Genomic DNA, 23,498 nt, shown 5'->3' on the forward strand with positions numbered 1-23,498 from the left:
ATCTGATGACATAATTCGAATACGTTTCGCCCGGCAAACACAGCTGCTTAAACACTAACCGATCTTTGCTCGGAATGGCCCAGTGATGATCCAGTAGACTCTTGCGTCGCTCCTCCAGCGTGCTGCGTGTATTTGTCAGGCCCAACATTTTCTTATCCTCGTCCTCATCGTGAGCGTCAGTCTTAGCGCTATCTTTGGCATCCGTTGATGTATCCTTAAAAAAGAACAAAACACACACAATGAATGCAACTGTGTTAATGGAAATATTTCGATTTTTGCAACTCACCTCGACACGTTCACGCTCAAAGGCCTTGGGGAAGGCATCGCCCTCACGACCAGTGCTGGAACACAGCGATTCCTGATCATCGGTGATCTCCAATGAACCAACTTCGACTGCAATTATACAAAATGATTAGGCACATTCTCATATTCTAGAGTGAGTTTGGTTTCATTTCATTTTTGTTTTCTCAATGGAAAACATATATTATAAATAAATAAAAAACATTTAGCTGATTAAAAGCTTACCATCCAAGCGTTGCTTGTTGACCTCCAGATCGACCTGCTGCTCGGACAGCTCCTTGGAGTCCTCCTCAACTAATACTGGCTTCGGATAGTATATTTCTGGCTTCTCGGCATCGCTGCCGGCGCTCGAGGCCGATGCGGAGGCGGCAGCCACACTTGGTCCAGCACCTCCGGCGACACGCATATGCGCAATGTCATGAAATATTGCGGCATTGACAACCAGATCCATGGGCGCAATGACGCCATAGCTTTCGGGACCATGCTCAATGACCAGCGGATCGCTCACGTTCGGATCGAACATGACCGCATTGCGTGTGACCAAAAGGACGCCACCAACGACGCCTTGGCCATCGGTAATATGCCGTACATTGATCTTGAGAAAACGTTGTGTTATCACCGGATCATCGCTCTTATCCGCCTGCTCCTCGGCCTGCCGGTTGCTGCTCAACCCGCTGTTGCCCACAACGCGTTCAATGTGGCCCGGCTTGGGTGAGCCTGGACGCAGACCCTCCAAAATATCTGCAAGGCAAGGGATTTGACACGTTAGTGAATACTATATATACCAAAAAATATATCTCCCTTTTTTGTAGGCCACTTGCAAAAAGCACGCGCAGTGATTTTTATCTATCTGATAAGATAGAGTGCTTTGTGTGTGTTTTGAGCCACCAGAATTGATTTATGTGATATTTAATTTAAAATGTAAATCTCTGTCAATATAAATGCGCGCCATGTGACTGACAACTTGGGCTAAATGCGCTGCGAATTTCGCAAGGTCATTTCGCACTTTTAATTTATCCAAATAAAAAAAAAATAATAAAAAACAAAAACAATAATAAATTGAAAACAAATGCAGAATGTGTCAAAAATTAACCTCCGTTACGCCAAAAGACAGCCGTGTGCATGCTGAAACTGGGGCTGACGCGTGTCCGTGCACTTTACAACACTTGCGTTTGCAATTTTGCGGCTTGCGTGGCCCAACGGTAGCAAAGAAAAAAAATGACTAAAAAACTACTTTGTTTTCACACACAAAATAAAAAAACAAACACAACCAGCACAACAGTCACGAATTCTCGTTCGTGCAAAGCGAGGGCTGCACAACGTCATCAGATGTTTTCTAGAACAGGGCTGTTGTGTACATTACAAGTGTTGGCTAGCGCCGCTTTGCACAGCGTCGCTAAAAACCACTGTGAGCGCGCAACTTAAATGGTGTTGGTGTGTTATAATGTTAGTTTGTTTTGCGTAAAAAAAGCTTAAAATAAGACTGCAAAGTAGTTAGCTTCAATATCATCGCACCAATTGCACCATTTCCAGCCGTTCGTCGCTTACCTTTCTCCTGCTTGCTCTCATCGCTAGATAACTTGCGCTCAATGGGACTGGACTTGCCGGAAATACTGCCGCCGATCCCTTCAATCGTCCCAGACGAACTGGTTGACGCATCATCTTTGGCACTCTTATCGGGCACCAGCAATTGCTGACCCGGATATATGAACGAGCTATTCAAGCGATTCAAATGCGTTAGCTCCGATGGTGTCGTATCGAAACGGGCCGCCACTGAGGTCAGTGTGTCGCGATTTCCCACAGTGTAGGAAATGGTGGGTATGGTGGGCAATGAAGACTTTTGCTCTGTGGATAAAAAAACGTTAACTCCTGTTAATTAACATATTTCGACTGTTATCTTTATGTTATGTTGTGTATTTATGTAATGCATGTGTGCTTTATGTTGTAAAGTTTCTTGGTTCAACTAGAATTGTACAAATGAATGTTTAGCTGCTCTGTTAAATCTTGAATATAATAGTCTAGTAGCCTAAACTGGATCAATATGGTTTTTGTCCTGCAACTTTTTTAAATTCCAGCATTTTAGAAGGAACGCACACAAAAATCATCGAAGATATTTACGAAACAGGTGGAAAGCAGAGCAACAAAAGAGCATAGCAGCTACTTAAAATGCACTGCCTGTTTCGCGATTGTCTCTTCCTCTTCTCAAGTTGACGAAAGCTTTGTTACGGCATTTTACAACTGCTGGCTATTTATTACAGGGGGTTGTCCAGTTGATCACTTGGTACCTGACTTACTTTTGACTGGCGGCGGCCTTGGCAGCTGTTCAAAGATCACAAATTGATCCTCATTGGGTCGCAGGGGCGAATAGATTACGCCCGTTCTAATCGCATCCTGTGCGATCTGCGCGAATTGACGACACAAATAAATCACAACAAATTCATTGGCGGCCATTGTTGTTGTTGTTGCTGGCGTTGTTGTTCTTGTTGCAGGCTTCACATAGATTTCAATAATTTCCAGCATTTTGAAAATGTTCCAATGGCAACTGTCAAGCTTTATCATCAAAGCAATAAAATCTCGAACTATGCACTAAAGATTCTAGACCCACATTAATATTTTGTGCTCGCTTTGCGAATCGAACAGAAAAGAAAATAAAATACAATTTGTCATTTTGTCACTTTATAGCGCGTCCTTTGCTTATTTTCTTTAGCAGCGCTTTCGTCCTAAGCACGAATTACAACAACACAACGACAACATCTTCGTTGACAGCCAGCAGAGAGAGAGAGAGAGACGCTGCAGTCAACACAAATTTTTTTTTGTTTTTTTGCTTAGTCGACCGTTTTTCGCGTGGGGAATACAAACAAACGGCGGAATGCAACGCGAATGCCGGCGAAACTTCAACAAGTCAATAAATATTCACATTGTATTTAGCGGGTTTCAAGTGCGTGTTAACATTTGATAACAATTTGTTATTTTTCATAATTTTGTATTTATCAATATTTGGGGCTTTGGCAAAGTTTGATGACTCAGTAATTATTGTCAGATACCGTCAATACTTTAGTCACATTTGGCTAATGATAATTGATTTTTGTCTTTGGTGTTTTTGATATGTCAAACACTCATTCGTTTGGCGTTTTTTTTTTATTAATCCGAATTGTCTTTCCTATTCACACAAAATAAAATATGTTTTTATTTGAAGAGGGAATAAAATGCTACAAGAACCGTTATCCCGCCACCGCATTTTTTCTGCTCAATCGTAATAACAGAACAACTGATTCAATTGCTGTTAACAAAAAATACAATTTGAACTCAACTAGCGCCGTTTAAATTTAACAGACAAACGACCAACATAATAAAAAGTTTGCTTAGTAAACAATACCAGCACTGAGCAAAACAATACTAAATTGTATGCTTACTGATACTACTGCTTTGCTATGCAGCCAAAACACTTATGTAATTTGATAATCACAAAAATAGTGATAACAGTTGTGCGCGCTGTTGTCAAACGAGCATTTTGCACTGCGCAGCCAACTTAGCGTTACTTAAGCTTAGCGAACGAATGCAATAGATGGCGTTGATGTCGCGCGCGCGCACTTTATTTGAAATTTGAAATATTGAAAATACTCACTTGACAATTTGTCGACGCTCTCAAAACGCTGCTCAACTTTCGAGCGCAACGAATCCAAATCGAAAGGTGCCGCAAGGCCATGATCAACGCTGCGCGACTTGCTCCTGTTGAATAAAAAGAAAATAAAAAACAAAAAAAAAAAACAAATTCGTGGCAAAGCACAAAATGATTGTTTAGTCAATTGCGATTGTAAAGCGATAGCAACTTGAGTTGCTCCGATCTTTATCTTTTACAAATTTTCCAGCCTAAATTGTGGCCATAACTAGCTATTAACAATTTATTTATTTATGTGTTTATTATTTGTTGTGTGTAATTTTTTACTTTTTTTTATTGTATGTTTTTGTTCGTTGTTTTTTGTTTATCTCTGGCAATCAACAAACGTTTAGTGACCAAAAATGGTCAACGACGCATTTTAAGATTTGTTTTCATGTTTTAGCCGACTTAACCTCTAAATGCCTTCGATTTGTGTGGAGTCGGAGCAAGTCACGAGTTGTTCTTGTTTGTCGTTATTGTTGTTGTTGTTGTTGTTTTTGTCTGTCCTCAAAATTTACTCGGGGATTTTTATAGAATTTGTATCGTTTTGCTATTGCAACAACTGCAACTACTAAATGCAGTTTAAGCAAATTTGATTTATGTCTAATGCCTGCTGCTGTTTGTGAAAATTAATTCAAATTTAAGCTATCTATAAATAAAGCAATCTCTCTGAAATACAAATCGAATTTGTTAAAGCTCTTAGCGAATATGGAAAACTCTTACTAAAAATATATATATACATGTAATATATACAAATAATCTGATTAGTCTTGCAAATTGTGTTTTTATTTTCCTGCAGAAATACTATGGAAAGCAAAAACTTGATGAACTTAAAACTTTGATAAATATTCATTTTGTACATGAAGTTAGGTTAGACCTAAGTGTGTCAGCCCATCGGGCTGACAGCCGATATAACCTAAAGTTGAATCCAATAGATTTTTAAATAATATATACTCCTAATGGAAGTCTGAGAAAGTAGGCGACGATTTGTGCTTAAAGTTCGTACAACTCGAAACGTTCACAATAATAATTATTGCTGAACGAACAGTTTTGCTGGTGATTTTTTGATCAGAATGGAGGAATACACACGCGAACCGTGCCCCTTTCGCATTGTGGAGGACTGCGGCGGGGCATTCACCATGGGCGCTGTGGGTGGTGGCATCTTTCAGGCGATCAAGGGATTCCGCAATGCACCGCACGGCTTCCAGCGACGCCTCATTGGTGGCCTGGCAGCGGTGCGCGCCCGTTCCGGCCTGGTCGGTGGCAGCTTTGCTGTCTGGGGCGGCACATTTAGCGCCATCGATTGCAGCCTGGTCTACAGTCGGGGCAAGGAGGATCCATGGAATTCAATTGTTAGCGGTGCACTAACTGGCGGCATTCTAGCTGCACGTGGCGGTGAGCTTATCAATATATACACATTTGTGCAACAGCTGCACAACTGTTGGCAACTCATTGGAATTGAAAGTATAGACAAAGTCAGAGTTATACATAATATTTATGGATTTATTGAAGGCGTGAACTTTAACAAATCATTGCTGAATCCAAGTCCATAACTATAAAGATGATCTTTATGTGCAAAATTGATCACATCTAATCGGGTCAATTGAGACAATAAATACACAAATTTGAATTTGAAAATGTTGTAGAAGTATGTTTGTATATATAACAAACAGAAGTAGAGATCGCTTCAGTTACTCATAAAGCTTGCATTGATTATTCAAACTTTAAATAATCATAGTTGATTTCAAGTTCATATCCATAAATAGTTTTTGCTGCTAACTCGGATCTGATCAGTTCAACGAGTAAAAATTGCATTCAGTATAAATTTGAAGTCGATTCATTTGTAGAAAAAAGTTCTTTGAACAGTTCATTGTGCTCTGGAGTAGAGATTTGAAGATACGCTTTTTTTTCAGTTGTCAACAGCTGTGCATAGTATTAATCTGAATGTTTATAACAAATATGTGTTGGGATTTCAGGTGTAGCTGGCATGCTGAGCAGCGCTTTAGTTGGCGGCGTGCTGCTCGCTTTGATCGAGGGCGCCGGCATTGCCATATCGCGTTATACGGCCGATAACTATCGCCAGATATCCGTGCTGGAACGCATGAAGCATTATAATGAGCATCAAATGCGTCAGCAGCAACAATCGCAGCAACAGCAGCAGCAGCAGCCGATCCCCAGCTTCTATGTGGAGCCAAATGAGGCGAGTCTTTGAGATATTACATTGCACAAAACTATTCACTAATACTTCATTTGTTTTTGCAACAAAATGTGGCATATATTGGTTGTGTGTGTGCCTCTTTTTGTTGCACGACTACACTCAGAAACAAAAGTAATTTTATTTAATCGTTGCACATCTATCTCTAAAGATTATTCGATATATATTGGAGTACATAAGATATATAAACAAAAACCTATTAAAAAAGAAAAAGAATTCTTTGTGTTTAAAAGACTAAAGTTGAAAATAGTAAAGAAATTGGTATCCAATCAGCTTGAACTAAGAATTTAACTCCATCAGTAAATAACTAGAGTACATTTATGCTACACAGTTTCTACAGTTTTAAAGTCATTACTTTAGAATTATAAACACACGAGACACACACTTGATGGGCTTGAAAAACAACGAATTTTCAATAGTTTTTCTTTAATTTTCTTTCTATTTTACAGGCCAATTCGTTGCCGGCTTAGAACGTAAACTGCTGCGTCATCGATAGAATCAGGCAGACTCACAACGCATACAAAATACTACAAAATCAAAATAAATAAATAAATGTATACAATCAGTTAATACTTTTTGATTGTAGCCGCGGCGGGGGCATGCATCAAAATGCCTCGAAATTGTATTGAAACACAATTGCTCTGGCACTCGATTCATTCAGTTTCATTAAAATTCATTTGCCGTGCATTTCAAGTTTTTGTTTCTCTGCCTTCCTTTTATTATTATTATTTTTTATTTTAATTTATTTATTTTTTTTAGACTATTCTTAGCATTCTGATGTCGCGGGAATTTTTGATGGCGACGTTGATATTCCATAGATATAATAGATATGGACGCGTGTGCTTCCTAGCGCCAAGTTTGTAAGTCCGCCTTAAAAGGTTCACTGTGCGTTTCGGCATGTGGCAAACATTTAAAACTACGACCGCCTTGATTTATGACAACGTGCCAAGCAATTTGTTTCCTACATATATATATATTGGTGCATAAATTAAAATTGGCAAGCGAGTTGCAGGCGGATTGAATCGGATTGCCCCTGACGAATAGTCACATCGATCATATTTGCAATGATATCTTTTGTGTAGTTGAATTTATGTTTGATGGGCGACATTTTTAGATGACAAAAGTTAAATAAGTAATATATCTATTTATATTTCCACTTGTCTGCTTTTTGCTATTTCGCTCTTTACAAATTTTCTTGTGTCGTTTTGATTGAAAAAAAAAATGTAATTTCCGTTGGCGGCGCACAAATGTCATTTGTTGGCAATAAGACAAGCTGTGCTCGATTTTATTTTGGGTGTATGAAATTGAGTAACTGACTGATGGATTGACAGCTTGAAAGATGTCAACATGTTCCGCCCACAATACAATTTCTTAGTTCAAGTATTAAAAATAACTACTACTCACTGGAATTGAATACCAATTAAGAAGCATATGAAAATTGTGGAAATGCTTTAAAATATCTATGCCCAAGTCGTAGTTTGACTATTTTGTCACAGAAATCTTTAGAATATACAGAATATAAATAGAAATGTTTTTATATTAAATGTATTAAGTATTTGTCAGCTTTAGATAACTGGGCCGATTATTTTACTACAAATAGTTTTATTATCTTTATGTTGGACATAATATCTGATATATCTCAATATATTTTGATATAAAAAGCTGGCTGCCAAAAACCATATAAAATAATTGAAAAATGCATAAACAACAATTTTCTACGAATTGTATTTTTATCTAACTGAGTTTCCATATAATATAAGTTAACAATTTGATCTGAAATATGTCAACATATTTTGTCAACAAAGCTGGCTGGTAATAACAATATAAAATAATTGAAAAACGCATAAAAATCAATTTTATACAAATTGTATTTATATTTAACTGAATTCGCAAGTGATATAAATTGGCAATTTCTAACTGTGTATTTTTTTTTTGCAGTTGTTGAGAGTATTTTTTTTTTTTTGTCACATTTGAAATATATAATTCTTTTTCTCTTTGTGATATTTATAGGCCATAAATTGTTTAAGAAATAAAGCAAATGAATTTTATTTGCGCGTGTCTTTGCGACTGCGATGCCAATTAGCCACACCAGCTGCGATAACCCTAATTGAATATCAATGATAAAAACGCTATTCAGAAAAATACATATATATTATAAACAATATTTATTCAATTCTAGTATTTCAGAGTTCTTTTTTTTTTTGGAGTTCAGGCACTGTCTGCAGATAAATAGTAAATAATTATTTAACACATATTTGTCGCTCTTTGTATTTATTCTATTTATTGCAATTTTCCACGGCAATTTGGCTTTATAGTTACGCTTTGCATATTTATTTTGTTCGTTTTTATTGTTGTATATTTTTAATTAAGACAGCACAGCTATTAAAAACTGTCACATATCATATCTAATGAACAAATAAGCTGCTAGGTCCATTTAATTTATGTGACTGTTCGAGTCGTTTGGGCCATTTGTGAAACAAATAACCAAAGCTATCTTAACTGGACTGTAAGACTGTCAGCAACACAGTTGTGTTTGAATTGTAAGTTGCGACATTTGGACGAGACAGCTAGAAAACAAAAACAAAACCTTGTGTTTATTGAATTTATTAAGCTCATATGCGATCAAGGAATTTCATTTAAACAGTTGTTTTAGTTCCAACCTCAAATGTGATCACATGAACAAAAATGTTTGCTCAACTCAATATATTTGTTTTCGTTTGCAAGTATTGTAAACATAAATAATGTGGCACATGCGTACATGTGCAGGCTTTGATATTTGTTTGTGCCCCTTCCAGTTTTTGAGCGTATTTATTTACTTATTTTGCACATATGTCTACCGATGGGCCAAATATGAAGGAATATGAAAAAAGCCTAACCAAGTTGAAGGGCATTTTGAAACTTTCCTACAAGTTTATATTAGAAATAAAGTAGGCGCTAGCAATTAACACAATTAGAATTGTTTTTAAGCTTGTGTTTATAAGCAAAATCATAGGAAAATATACAATACAATTTGTATACCTTTGTGGATGTTATTTTAAGTTTGCTTTCAAGTTTGCAGAGACATTCATTGATCAGCCTTACTAGACGATATTAGAAATTTCTGTTCGAATTTGTTGATCTTATATGCGCTGAACTCTCTCAGCTTAAAGTCTGAAACTTTGTTTATATCCGTCCTATTAAAGCTGTCAACATTTATTTACAAAGCTGTGTAATCTTTATTAATTCTGGATTTAAATTAAAATAATATACGTCATAAATACGTCATGTAAAGCAAAAATCTTTGGTCAATGACATTTGGAATAAGTCTATGAACTAAACAAAATATCTAGCACCATTTTACGAATGTTTTATCGCAAGGCAATTAAAAGTCCAAGTCTAACTAACAGCACAAAATTTGTGGCAAGACAAATAAATATCGAAAAACGAACAATAAAAAACGGTTACTCGAAAACTCCCTCATTGGTGCTCACTTGTTTTATTACACAGATAGATACATTCATGTATTGGTAGCTATATCTTATCAGTTGCATTGTTTGCCTTTGATATTTTGGCCCTGGACGGTAAACAGGCAGACAGACAGCCAGACAGACAGACAGACAGACAGACAGGCAGGCAGGCAGACAGTCAAAAAGACGGCAAGCAACATGGGTCTTAAGCCATTTGGCTTTGGTAATGACAAGTGCCACCTACTAAGAAGTCAAATGGAAGAGCTTTGTTTGCTGTATGCAGTTGTTGTTGTTGCCGTTGTTGTTGTCTTTGTTGTTGTTGCCTTACTGACTTACTAAAGACAGCTGACAAATGTCAACAGCGACTGACAGTCGCACTTCAGACGAACATACATTTTCAAGTTGCTACTGCTGTTGCCTAAGCTATATTTATAAACTACCTGCTTTCATACATGGGGCACACATGTGTGTCGAGAGTTGCACTTGACAATTAATGTAGTGAGTATCACGGCACATAAGTGCGTACCATATAAACGCTTGTGAAATTGATAATGCTGCATATCTGTAGTATTTGAATTTAGTGCTACAATTTCGACATTGACTCTAAGAGTTTCAAGTTAATTTATTTCTATTTATTTTGTGATCTGCATTTGAGAGACTCCAAAAATAAAGGAAAAAAATCAGGAAAATATAATATTTGCATTGGTTTTATTTTGAAAGTTTTGCTTTTTATATAAACTAACCTTAAATAAGAATAGAATAAAAAAAATGTTGCTGTTTACTTTGTTTAATTGCACTTTAAAGGAGTACAATTTTATTATCCATCCTATGAAAGGAATACAAAAAATTTGAATAATTTTATTAGATATGTTTAAAGTTATTTTTAAGAATTTGCTAGGAATACAAGTCATAAAAAGCAACATGCCATGACATGGCAATTAATCTACACCGTCTAAAGGCCATTTAAACTACTTGAGGCTTGAAATCTATTTGAAAACACTTTTTGGCATTTGTTTTCCTTTTCCTTTTTCTTTTTCATTTTTTTTTTTGTGTGCCAACAAAATATATAATAAAAAAATATATATATATTTTGTATGCAAAGAAAGAAACGGTGCAAACTTCAAGCGAGTTTTGATTGATATGACGCACTTAGAGATAATCATAAAACATATGTACATATATGTGTCACTTGGGTATTACCTTCCTCTTAATATAAAGCTATTTACTTTTTAATCTAATCTTTGCTAATCTGCTGGGTTCTGCATGTTTTTTTTTTTTTTTTTTTTTTTTTTTTGTGTTTGCCTTATCCCAAAATGAATCTTGTTGTTGGTGAAATAACATTTGTTTTTTGTTTTTATGTTTCTTTTTTCTGTCCGCCTTGTTTTAATCATTTTAATATCAGCCGTTTATTTAGTGCTTATTGTTGTTAACAGTTTTGTGGCACTCATAAATTATCAATTTCGGTAATATGAGGAGCAGAGCACATTAAGATTATCGCGAAATCTATAAATAATCATAAAACAAGCGAGTTTCTTTCTTTTTTTTTTATTTATATAACGCGAATGTGAGCTTTATAAATTTGATTCAATTAATGATTTATATCACTGTAAAATATGTAAGCTTAGTTATGGACACAGTTCGGCTGGAAAAAGATGTAATTAGATAAGATATATTTGTATGGGTATGTTTATAAATATTTATATGGCAAATTGTAATGCAAATTCATGTGATTTTTCATGCTTAAGCTAGTTATATACAACATGCAGATAGACAGATACAAGATTCGACATGCGACATTCTACGATAAATATTTTTATATATAACACATCTCTAGATAAAGCATGTAAAATTTACTTGATTAGCTGAATTTGGATTGTCTGTTTTTTTTTTTTTTTTTGGGAATAGGAATTTACGGGATTTGGTTAGTAAGTTGATTTTATGCACTTACCTGCGCACGGGTATCGCCAAATTGTCAACGCTGCGTGACAAACTGGAAACATCTTGACTAGCCCTACGTGACCTGGCACGTTTCAAATTATTTGTTAAGGAGCAAACGAAATTGTGCCAAAAAATAAACGAAAAAAAATAAAAACAAAACATCATACAAAAATGAATACAACAAAACAGAGAGGATAAAGAACAATTGCTGAAAAACTCGCTGCAAATTTATGTAGTTTAACAAACGCCAATTTCAATATGCACACGCATCAAACTCCACCCTCCTCCCTCCCTAGTCACCTCCATTCCCCTCCTTTAAGCCCGCTGCTTTGGGTGAAAGATCATCTCATATGTGATATATTGGAGGTACGATAATGAAGCACGTGGCCATAATAAAGGCACGCGCACTACTTAAACTTTTATTACCAGAAGATTGTCACGTTCGAAAGTGGGGTCTATCATTAAATGGTTTGGCACTGGTCGTGAGCACCTTTTTTTCAGCTCAACTTATGTTCCAACTATAAAATGTCATTTATTCTAATAATTGCATTGTTTTTTTTGTTCGAGTTCGAAGCTTAGCAGAGAATCACTCTAACTAAAATATTTTAAAGCGCATTTGTAATAAGTATTATTCTCGTACAACTTGTAAACTTGTAAAAAGTGAATAAATTAAATATTCTTTTGGTTACTTATTTTACTTATGATTTCATTAATATATTTAAGATAATTGTGGTAAGTATAACAACTTTCTCTTAAGCTATATAAAAAACGACTTTCACATTTAACAGTATTAAATTCTAGTTTAGACTACTTCTCACTTAATTACCTTAAGTTACTTAAACAATATTTCGCAAAGTTTTATTGCCCTAGGCTTGATTTGAAAGTGTTTCCATGAGAACATTGCTAATTTAAACCGTACGATTTGACCAGAGATTCGCCCACATTTTATTGACCAGGTGTTCGCGGTCCAATCAAGGCTCATAAAGTCTTATTATCTTTATAACGTCTGATAGCCAGAGAGCTTTATGAAATTAAATATGAGATTGTTGTACATTGTACAAAATCAGATGTTCAAAAAAAAATTCCATTTTCTTGGAATCAAAACTATTTTATCGTGTATAAAAGATTAAGAACTTATGTTATTAATTAATGGCATATTTCTGCGAACAAGCAAATAATATCAGGAGGAGGAGTTATATATTGAGCCAAAGCACACACGCGACCCAAACAATAACTCAATAAATATTCGATGCTCGAGCGAGTTTTTTATTTGTTGATATGTGGAGTCATAAATTTAAATTTACAATTGATTAACACATTCTACAATCAATTAGCGGGCGCACTTTTCCAGCACAAAAAAAAAAAATGTTTACCCCTTTTTTTTTAATTGGCCAACAACAATAACAAGGCCAATCAATAAGTAAAACCAACAAAAGTTTATATTGTGTTTTTTTCTTCTTAAATTTACTACGTTTAACATTGAGACACAAGTGAAAGAGGGAGAGAGAGAGAGAGAGAGCGACATGGTGTGTGTGTGTGAGAGAGAAAGAGAGAGAAAGAGTCAATATAACTGACCTTTTGTGCTCAGATCGTTAAGCATAATTATGAATGGGCCAGCACTGAGAACGGCAGGGTGGAGAGGGAGGGGGAGGGGGCTGTTGGGTTCCGGTAAATATGCTGCGTACGTGCCTTGAGGCATGCATGGAAAAGCTGCGACCCAGTAGCAAACTCTGCTCTGTGTAATAACTTTTTTTCTTTTTTATTAATCTATGCATACCGGATGCTTATGGGCATTTGCCTCTCACGAGAACAGGTTTGAGTCTTAACACAGCTTTGGCTTTAGCTGAGTCAGCTGTGATTTAACTTGAATTCACCCAATCTTAGATAACCGAGCAAAGACCCCAACATCAACTACACCTTGCAGAAATTGAAACTTAGATGGATAGTATGGAAATCATTTACTTCAATTATTATAGCCTTAAAGTGCTGATATTATTCACTTAACTCAATTATATATGGCTTTAATGAGTTTAATTTTCATTTTATTTTCTCAATGTCGTAAATAATATCACATTTTAAGGTACGTCACTTATAAAATGTAATTTTTGCAAGCACGAGACTTGTAAAATGCCATTTATAGAATTAAGTAAATATGTGTTTTGATATAAAATCAGTTTTATAAAGAAAAGTTTATTATATTATTGCATTTTCGTTAAAACTATGCCTTACCACCAGTACTGTTGAGCTGTTATCATAACGTTTTGCATGTTTGCCAGTCAATTATAATTAAATAATTGCTAATTATTTTTTGAATTCACAGACACATTTCACACGCATACACTAAAATCAACAAAAAAAACCATACAAATAAAATAAGAAATTGCATTTTAATCGATTTACTTTGCTCTGAACATTTCATTAGCAAAAGAAAAAAAAAGTAATAATAATAAATAAATAAAGAATGGAAATTGATGCGAGTTGGGTTTAGGCCAACCTGACAAAAGGCCATTGATAATGTGGAAACACACGCAAAAAGAAAGCAAAGAAATATATTATAATAATAAATAAAATTGGCCATCAATCATACGCACTGTCAGCCAGCTAAGCAGCCAGCAGTGGCAGATGACGACAGATGAGCTGTATATATATATTTATATATATAGAAACCTTAACATTTTTCGGCTGGCAACACTGTGTTGACTTTGAGTGACTCAATTGTGGTGTCAGTTGGTTGTTCTAGTTGCTGCCAATATTGATTACGAAATTAATTAGCTTGTTGAAGGTGCACGACACAAATTAATAAACAGCACCAGCACCAGCAGCAGCCTCAAACAGTCACGGAAGCAGCAGCAGCAGCAGTTTCTTATCAATACACAACTGCAACAACTGCGCTGCTCAAAATGAAACTGAGCACGTGCTTCGTGCAGCATTGATAACAGCAGCAGCAGCAGCAGCAGCAGTCATCAAGTAAACACAAACAACAGCATTTTGACGCTTTTGCGTATTTTTTGTTTGTTTACTGAATCCAGTTTTGTAATTCCACGTTTCATTTGCTGTGCTCTTGGATGGTTTTGTGTATTTGTTTCTTTTTTTATAATTAGAAATTTTTGTTAATGCCGCATTGTTATCTCTCTCAATTTTTTTTTTTTTTTTTGTGTTACCGCAATGTTGTTTGGGCTGTGTGCTTTTTTTTTAGCCTGATTACTAAGCGGCAGGTTGAAGAGGTTAATTGAATGTGTGCACCTTGGGAACACGAAAGTTACGTTTTGATTCTGGTGACTAATTTAATTAGTATCGCATGTCAATTAAAAAATAATAACAATAAATATTTTTTGCACTTTCTATATCCTAAACAAAGTATATAGAAGCTTCAAAATTGGAATATATGAATGAATAAATAAAGTTTATTTCATTTTAGCGATAACTGCCTTTGTTTCGTGATTTTCGATTTCCATATTGTTAAACAACTTTAAAAATTTATGATAAGAAACACCGATTTTTTTTTTAAATCAAAACGCAGTTTTATCTTGAATGGAGCTTTCTACGAATTGAGTTTGTGGTTTGTGAATTTTTATATTCAAGAGAATTGATATATTTAACAGGGTATCTTCTCAATGGATGAGAACATTTGCACTTGTTTTTATAAATCATTTATAACTCATCAGTATTATTCGCGAATTTCGCAAATGATTTCCCATCAATATATATATATATATACAATAAAATCATGGGATATTCATGTCTATATCCGAAAAATATTCTATATTATGACAAACGACATTTGCTCAATGTTGCATGCAATTTAGCCATTAGCAAAAATCTAGCAAAGCTTTTCACGTTTTACACAAGGTCAGTCATATTCTGCTGCTTTCGCTCTGTTTTTAAATTTTTATCATAAATCAACTTGCACTTGAAAGTAATCTCCTAGCAACAACAGTAACAACAAAATAAATTTAGGTTAAGGCTAAAGTTTCAGCTTTGCGGCAATTTTATTTTATTTTACTGTATTCGTTATTTTTTTTTTTTATTATTTTTCTCTTTTTGTCTGTGTGTGTTTGCAAAGAAAGCAAGTACGCTACCGTTATCTTTTTAGTTATTTATTTATTTTCATTTTTTTTTTGGTAAAGGGAAGTTATTAAGGCATTTGTAAATGTTTTAAAATGGAAATTTCTTAGTAATGAGCAAAGAAAACAAAGACAAACTGTGTTCACAAGCAAAATAATATGCTTTTTATTATTTTGATTAAGAATAAATTGCATTTGGTTTGTAAATGAGTTTTGTAATCATTTATGGGGCTGGGGTCGTAAATTTTAATTTGCCCATGTACATTTTGAATAAACTTGTATATTTATTTGGCGCCAGTAAAATGAAAACATCAACAACCCGGTTTGGTTGTCAAAAGAAACAACAAAAATGAACAACAAATGTGGGCCTAATTGAAATTTACATAAAATCTAGTTTGTCTTTTTGTATAAGCATTTAGCAGGTGGACTATAATTGTATTTTGGGGTTGGGTGTGTGAAACTTGTCAACTTGGCTGATTAGCGCCTAATTTGATGTTCCCAGGTGATATTTAAGACAATATTTTCTCGATACACAGACGAGCCTCTCTCATAAATCGCAATAATAAAGTTTCTCGAATGAAAGATCAAATGGATTTGCTGTCTTTTGGGCAAGTGCAACTGAATTGCAATTTGCAGATTAAGAATGTTGACAATTATAAGAAAATTGTATATTTTTCATTAATTGGAGAGCTGGCGTCGTGTTTACATTTAAGATAAGCAATCCTTATCAGCGGATGCAAATGACAACAGAAAGAAACAGTACCCAAAAACAATAACAGTACCTGATGCACTCCGTTTTAATCTTTCAAACCAATATCAATTAAGCTTCTTATTGCGTAAATGTACAACAAATGGTTTAATAACAAATTGTGCCAATATTTGGCATCTGTCACAACGCTATCTGAAATGTTCAAAGCAATTGCATTTTATATTTATTTTAATTTAATCATTTGAGATATGGAAAGCTCACACATTCTGTTTTTTTTTTTGTTTTGCAATTAATTTTCGAGCAATTTGCTTGGCATATCAAATATACAATAATTTATTATTTGATTCACACACGCGCTTTTACACACAATCCAGTTCCGATGCTTTGCACTTTACATTTGCATAAAATAACAATTTATCGAATATTTTGCTCCCTTATACAAATTCCTTTTGTTATAATATATGTATATATATAATATATATATAAAATTTTTTTTTTTGGTTTCTGGTTGCGTTTTGCGATCAGTTTGTCGCTACCCGTGTTCAGTCACAAACTGAATACAGAAAACTGCTCCCGTTTTTTTTATTATTATTTTTGTGTTCAGGGGCCACTGGACAGACAGAGAGAGCGATAGAGAAAGAGAGAAATCTCGTTATTGTTAATGGGATGATGGGATGTGGTGTTATCATAAGTGCTGGATACACCATAATACATAAACACACACAAACACACATCCACATAGTATATAGTTGTATTTGCCGGACCTTGTACAAGTATATACATATTGTGTGTGTGTGTGTACATATATACATATATAAATTTATATTAAATCAGCAGTCAGCGAAGCGCAGCAAAAACGCCTTTTTGGACTCTGTGTGTAAACATGCACGTAATCATCATCGAGCAAACTAGTGATTGACCGGACAATTGCTTGGGTTGGACAACCCCAATGCTTGCAGCACAATCAGGTCAACATAGAGAGAGAGAGAGAGAGAAAAAAAAGAGAGAGAGAGAAAAAGAGAGAGAGAGCGAGAGAGAGAGAGCGAGAGACATAGAGAGTGAAATTATTGTGTAGTTAGCTGAACTTATCTATGAGCTAAGTCTTCTAAAATCTTTTAGTCCCTCAAAGTAGATGTCAAACATTTAACTAGATTAAGTTAAAAAGCTCTTGCACAGAGAAAAATTGTTAAGAATTCTTTAAATTTTAACTATAATTCAAATAAGATTTGTATCGAAGAAAGTAGAAACTTGTTAAGATAAAACTCCACAGTTAAACGAACGCTGGGCATCTCTCCCTAGCAGAAAACATATTTTAATTATAAAAAGACTTAACCAAAGAAATAAAACAGTTCTTAATGTAAGCATATACAACTCATTGACCGCCAATCAGCGAAAGTCATATTTAAATTATAAAAAGAGGTCAGCAAACAATAAACAATTAGTACAAACATTTTCCAAAATCAAAAATATATTCAAACATAGCCAAAAATTTACAACTTTCATTTATAAATTATTCAAAATAATATGCACTCAAATTTGACTCTTACTATTCATAAATTTAAATAATGTCCGAGTGTCCAGTGGATGGCATAACAAATGCTTAGATGTCAATTTAAAAATTGTCAAGCTTAATTGTTTGCTCAGTTGATACATTATTTGTGTATATTCAATAACTTTCAGCAAGCCAACCAGGCAATTAATTAAACAAACAAACTGTATTTAAACAGAGATTGATGATAAACATCTGATAAGAATACAATATATATATATATATGTATATATATATGTATGTAGGAAACTTGTCGAGCTGGATATAAAAATGTAAGTGCATATATATTTTTTGGAAGCAACTGGAGAAATACTATAGAAATATGTGTAATTTAAATACATTGTTGTAGCCGCAATTCAGCTGCGAACGTGCTGAGGGCAAGTCTAAATTTGAAATATGGCTCAAATTGTTTATACTGACTGGCTGGCCATAACGAGATAGACGTCAACCAAACAAAACGAGTCGTGCGTCCCAAATTTGGGTTCCCAGTTTCAACACACACACAAACACAAACACTCAAACACACAGCATTTAAACACAGAGCAGTAACCAATTAACTGCTTCGCGGGTATAAGTATTTATTATGAAACTCACGCCAGGGTCCATAAATCGTATGATTATAAAAAAAATATATATATGAGTACTTTCAGAATACTCATAAACAGCAATAGTGTTTTTTGACAAGTGGCTATCGCAAATTTTAACCTGTCGATAACAAGTGTATAGTCCGGAAAATATAAAGTAAACCTAATCGTATATAACGAAGGCCTCATTGCAAATTTGATAAGTACTGTGAAATGTTGATAGACAGTTAGCAAAAAAGAAAAATTAAATAGAGTAATAAACATTGACATAATTACACGTGCTCTAAACTATGGTTTTTCACACGACATTTTCAAGTGTATTCTGACAGCAATAAACAGAATACGCATAGATAGGGCAAAGTGCTTCGTATTCCACAAGGAATGAGTCAGAATTGCAGCAAATGAGTCAATATTTCAGTTCAGGAGTGGTCTAAAGTGACTAAGTGAAATGTGAAAGCATTTAAATTATGTGTCACTTAACATCGAAAAGGGATTTAAAATTTAAAGTTTATTGACTTAATGAAATTTCAAGATTATTGACTTGATGACATTCTCATACGCAAACTTTTTTATACCATCGAAGTATCCATCAAAGACTTAGATTTGATACATTCTCAAGCACAAACAGGACGAAAAGGAACAGATCTTCAACTCTGAAAGGCATTTTATTATTTATGCTACTCACATCTAGAATCAACTTTCTTAACAATTAAAAATTGTTAGCAGTAAGAGCACATCTTATTTAAAGGATAAATATAGAAAAATTAAATGTACATCTAATATTATTGATATTTAAAAATGATAATTATAATAATAATATAAGGTATTAATATTAACTTAAGGTAAACTAAAAACCAAAACAAAACTGTCAATTATTTAACGTCAAAGATGTTTTAAATTTAACTCGAATTTTGGAATTGATAATTAATTTGTTTCCCCATTCATAGATCGCTTAATTGCTGAATCAACAACATTAGAAAAGCTAGGTAAAAACTTTGTTGCAATTAACGTTGCAATTGCAACTAGCAACACTCCCGTCTCCTCCACACGAAAGCCCGCTTTGTTTAACAGTTTACACAAGTGTTTGGGCATTACCTTCAAGTTGGCAGTTGTATTGTGGGATTCCATCAAGCATGTGTATTCAAATAGCTGACTCTGCCTTATGTATTTACGCCTTGTAAATATTTGCCAAAATAGTTGTGGTATTTAACCAACTACTGCATGAACATATTAACCAACTGAAGTGGGCTTTAATTGAGTGTGTGTGTGTGTTTGTGTGTATATATCTGCCTGAGCCTACTACTGTATTGAGGCAAGTGACTTGTAACACTCTGTTGACAGTAGCGAATCGAATGTGAATACAAAAACGAATATGAATACAAGCAAGAATCTCAAAGTCTAGACTCTAGAGATGCCAAAGTCGTCACATTTTCTATATATACATATATACTCATATACGTAAAGTATATACAGATTATATTTTGGAGGCTGTTTTACACAGTCTGGCCACATTTAATTAAGAATCACAAGTGAAGTGAGAGAAGTTGTGTGCGGGTTTGTCTGTGGATACTCTTATAATTGTTTGAGGCAGTCCAAACTATAATTGATCCGTTTTTACTCTATTTAACAACTTTTAAATAAATTTTGGCATTTCATGTCATTTTAATTTATATAGTTTGGAAAGATTATTTTTACTTTATGAGTATACTGGAATATAAATATATTTATAATCAACTTGAAACTTCTGCTCATCTTTTCAGCCAACTATTCTTGCTGTAAGTGCAAATTTAATTAAACTACTTTCTCAGAAATTTTTGATGTTATTATACATGGTATATTTTAGAGGTAAAAATATTTAACTCTTTTTTATTTTATTTTTTCTTGATTAACTGCAACATTTTAGTAAAATTCGAAATTATATATTGAGCTGACTGTTGGCTATCGTGTGCCATGAAAACGTGCTGTTTTATTGAAAAGGTCGGTCAGTTACTGTTATTGTTGTTGTTCTTGTTGATATTGAATATATAGCGGTTGTTTACACTTCATTTGACAATTAAATATTTATATATCATACATATGTTTAATTGGTTTATTAATTCTTTTTACAAGTTCAATTGACATTGAATTTGTAAGTTGCGCAGTTGATTGCCCCAGGTTCTAGCGATTCCCCCAAGACTTACATAAAAAGAGGGGAGGGAAGAAGACTAGAAAAATGCACAATATGCAATTGATTGAGATATATGTGTGCGAATGTATTCAATATCTAGGCAATAACCTTAGAAGTGAACTCTTTTCAATGACTTATTTGCATTGTGACAAATTGGAAAAAAATGTCGTCCATCCAAACACAAACACATTCGTTTAATGGACAGTTTATCTCAGTGTTGGGTCTTCATCGATTTAATCGATGCCTTAATTAGTATAAAAAAAAAGAATCCGGCTCATTTCCGAGTTCGAATTCGAGAGAGAGAGTATTGATGGGTCTTATGTTTGCCGACGATGAATAAACAATAACAGCAAGAAAAAATAATCAACGACGGCGCCGTAATTAAAATACGGCAGCAACAACAAAAACAAAAACAAAAAATTCCGCAATCATCTGAACTGAATATATAAAAAGTGTGGCATGTAAAAAAAAAAGAAACGAAAACCTTGCAAGAAAAAATGAAATGTGCATTAAAATAAAATGCAATCGCAATAAAAGCAACCACAACAAAAAAAAAAAACAAAAAAAAACCAAAGAAAAAATGTAATTTCAAGGAAGCGAAACAAAAGACAAAAACAGAAAAGTATTTAAATTATTTGTATAAAGCAGAGCACATACATAATTAAAATTACAATAAATGTTGGATTGTTTTTCGGTTTGTCTTTTTATTACCGACGTATTACCTATAAGACTGCGACATTAATTGCTTTGCCCCCAGGCAAGAACAAAAATAATCATGAATAATGAGGCTTATTTTAAGCTTTTTTAGACAAGAACTACAAGAGGTGGGTCCAGTTTCATGGTTCATCTGAGTTCAGATTTTGGGGTGTAGAACAAATTGATATTAAATGTCTGTGACTTAAGGTCATGGTCAGTCAATGAGATTAACTCTGAAATTGGCTGGACCAAGTTTGGCTAATGTATTTTTAATTAACTACAAATATGAAACGCATATGGGAATTTCCAAACATGTCGAAAACCAAAATAACATTATTTATTTTTATCTTCTGAACACATTCAAAAGGGGGATTATTGGAAAGCATGTCCGATCCCATGGAGTATATATATATTATTGATCAGCATCAGCAGTCGAATCGACCTAGTCATATGTGAATATCGATAAAAATCGTTTTCCGAGCGCAATCAACGAAACCATTGTAAATATATAACCTTCCTATGGATAATATACCCTCACATGATATTTATCAACTGTAGATCGAACTAAGATCGAATAAGAAATACCTATTTTGTTAGCTAAAAAATATTTTCATGCTGAATAAACAACTATCAGCCCGATTACTATATTTACACATGTAAAAGTTTGATTCAACTGTGTCCAACTTTTTGTAAGAGAGATTTTAGCATAATATAACAAACTATCTTTTGATCAGCATATATCATTTAACGACGCAAACGTTAATTAAATGATGTTGTCATATTTCGCATATTGACAGCTCAAATTAGATGGCAATATGTGAAAAATATATGTGAGTCTTGTTTTAGATTTTATCTTATGACAAATTCGTATACTTAACTAACTCCCAGTTGAGCTACATCCACTTTGTTTGGGTGTTGAATAAACCTTAAGTTATTTCAAATTCGGCAAACCTTTGCACACCTCTACCTCATATTAACGGCTAGGTGATAATTCATCATAAGAGACCGCTTTTAAGACAGTTGTTTCTTTCGGTTTTGCACCGTGACTTACAAAGCAAAAGTCAAGGCGTTCCACACGCTTAAGAATTTGTGCAAGGCAAGCAAAGTGACGCAACAAAATCAACAATAATCCATTAAGCAGCAAGTGGAACCCATATACACTCAACGCTCAATGCAAATGTATGTATGTGAATATGAATATGTTTATACATATATCTGTCGACGGGAGGAGACGCATAAATTATTGAGTGCAGTGAAATTGAGCTGAGCCGTTAACGATGATGACGATCCCTAAGACACCCAACTTGGCTTGGTAGTTGTATTTTTAGCGAAAGGCGGAAATGTAAATATATGTATATATATGTTGTCCTGAAGAGAGCAATTAATCACAGGGTATATACGCAGAGATTAGTTACTGGTTTGGATAATATATTTAGAAAACAGGCTTTTGTTTTTCATTTAACTAATTGAACGATGCATTTTAGTCACTTGGCAGGCGTTTGTTAAACATAAAATTGGTTAGAGAGCAATCACATGATAATATAATAAAGACGAGTTGATTTGATTTGATATTGTGAGATTTTTTTGTGAGATTTTGCGAACCTGGCGTTGAATTTATCGGGCACGAATATGTTCCACCAGGAGTGTCGCTTCTCGCGCGGAAAAAACTCGATATGATCGGGATCGATAATATCGTCCTCATCATCATCGTTATAGCGGGTGGTCATATCGCTGGCATTGGTCACATTCACCGCCATACTGTCATTGGTCAGGTCGCTCTGCGATTCGCTGTGTATCAGATTGGAGTCGAGACTCCTCTGATTGATATACTCCATTTTTTTGCGTCTGTGCCGATCCAGCTTCGTCTGCAGCGAGCTGCGACGTCGCCGCTGTCGGTCATTGGGCGTATCATACGGATTCATGCCCTGGACAACGGTACGGGTTTGTGTGCCATCCTCGAAATAGGTCAGTTTGCCGGGCTCATTCGGTGAGCTGGCCCGTATATTCTCCTCCGAGCTATAGACAATCTCGGGACTGTTCGTATTAATCACTGAGCCATCGGATTTCTCGCTGCGCACAGCCGATTCATACGATTCTTTGGTTAAGTTCTGCAAACGAAAACAGATTTATTTTTTGAGTTTGATTAGCTTTCAATATATAGAGGATTATGTA

The 23,498-nt window shown here is 34.5% G+C and overlaps 2 protein-coding genes across 21 annotated transcripts in view; one reads left to right on the plus strand and one right to left on the minus strand.

Moving 5' to 3' along the window:
* LOC6567756 (TLD domain-containing protein 2) overlaps nt 1-23,498 on the minus strand; it is a 76,452-nt gene that overhangs the window by 26,275 nt on the left and 26,679 nt on the right. For 5 of the 19 annotated variants that reach the window (XM_032739987.1, XM_001994006.3, XM_032739989.2 and 2 more), the window contains exons 3-9: nt 22,929-23,434; nt 11,568-11,639; nt 3,926-4,029; nt 1,849-2,145; nt 526-1,041; nt 287-393; nt 60-214 (exon numbers count right to left, since the gene is read on the minus strand). In XM_032739987.1, the coding sequence (XP_032595878.1) occupies nt 60-214; nt 287-393; nt 526-1,041; nt 1,849-2,145; nt 3,926-4,029; nt 11,568-11,639; nt 22,929-23,434 (1,757 nt within the window). Of the gene's footprint in view, nt 1-59; nt 215-286; nt 394-525; nt 1,042-1,393; nt 1,520-1,848; nt 2,146-2,594; nt 2,613-3,925; nt 4,030-11,567; nt 11,640-22,928; nt 23,435-23,498 lie in introns of those variants that run through there. The other 14 variants (XM_032739997.2, XM_032739996.2, XM_032739995.2 and 11 more) reach the window with 9 other exon arrangements.
* LOC6567757 (probable mitochondrial import inner membrane translocase subunit Tim17 1) lies at nt 4,940-6,854 on the plus strand. Of its 2 annotated transcripts, XM_001994007.2 has the most exons (3): nt 4,940-5,353; nt 5,935-6,158; nt 6,623-6,854. In XM_001994007.2, exons 1-3 carry the CDS (start codon nt 5,032-5,034, stop codon nt 6,641-6,643), a joined length of 567 nt encoding a protein of 188 aa, XP_001994043.2. In that variant the 5' UTR covers nt 4,940-5,031; the 3' UTR covers nt 6,644-6,854. The 2 variants fall into 2 exon arrangements, with proteins under 2 accessions (XP_001994043.2, XP_032595899.1); XM_032740008.2 differs by lacking the exon at nt 5,935-6,158 and having other exon boundaries at nt 4,980-5,353.

The sequence above is a fragment of the Drosophila grimshawi genome, unplaced genomic scaffold (genome assembly GCF_018153295.1).
Source record: "Drosophila grimshawi isolate 15287-2541.00 unplaced genomic scaffold, ASM1815329v1 contig_311, whole genome shotgun sequence".
NCBI classification, from domain to species: domain Eukaryota; kingdom Metazoa; phylum Arthropoda; class Insecta; order Diptera; family Drosophilidae; genus Drosophila; species Drosophila grimshawi.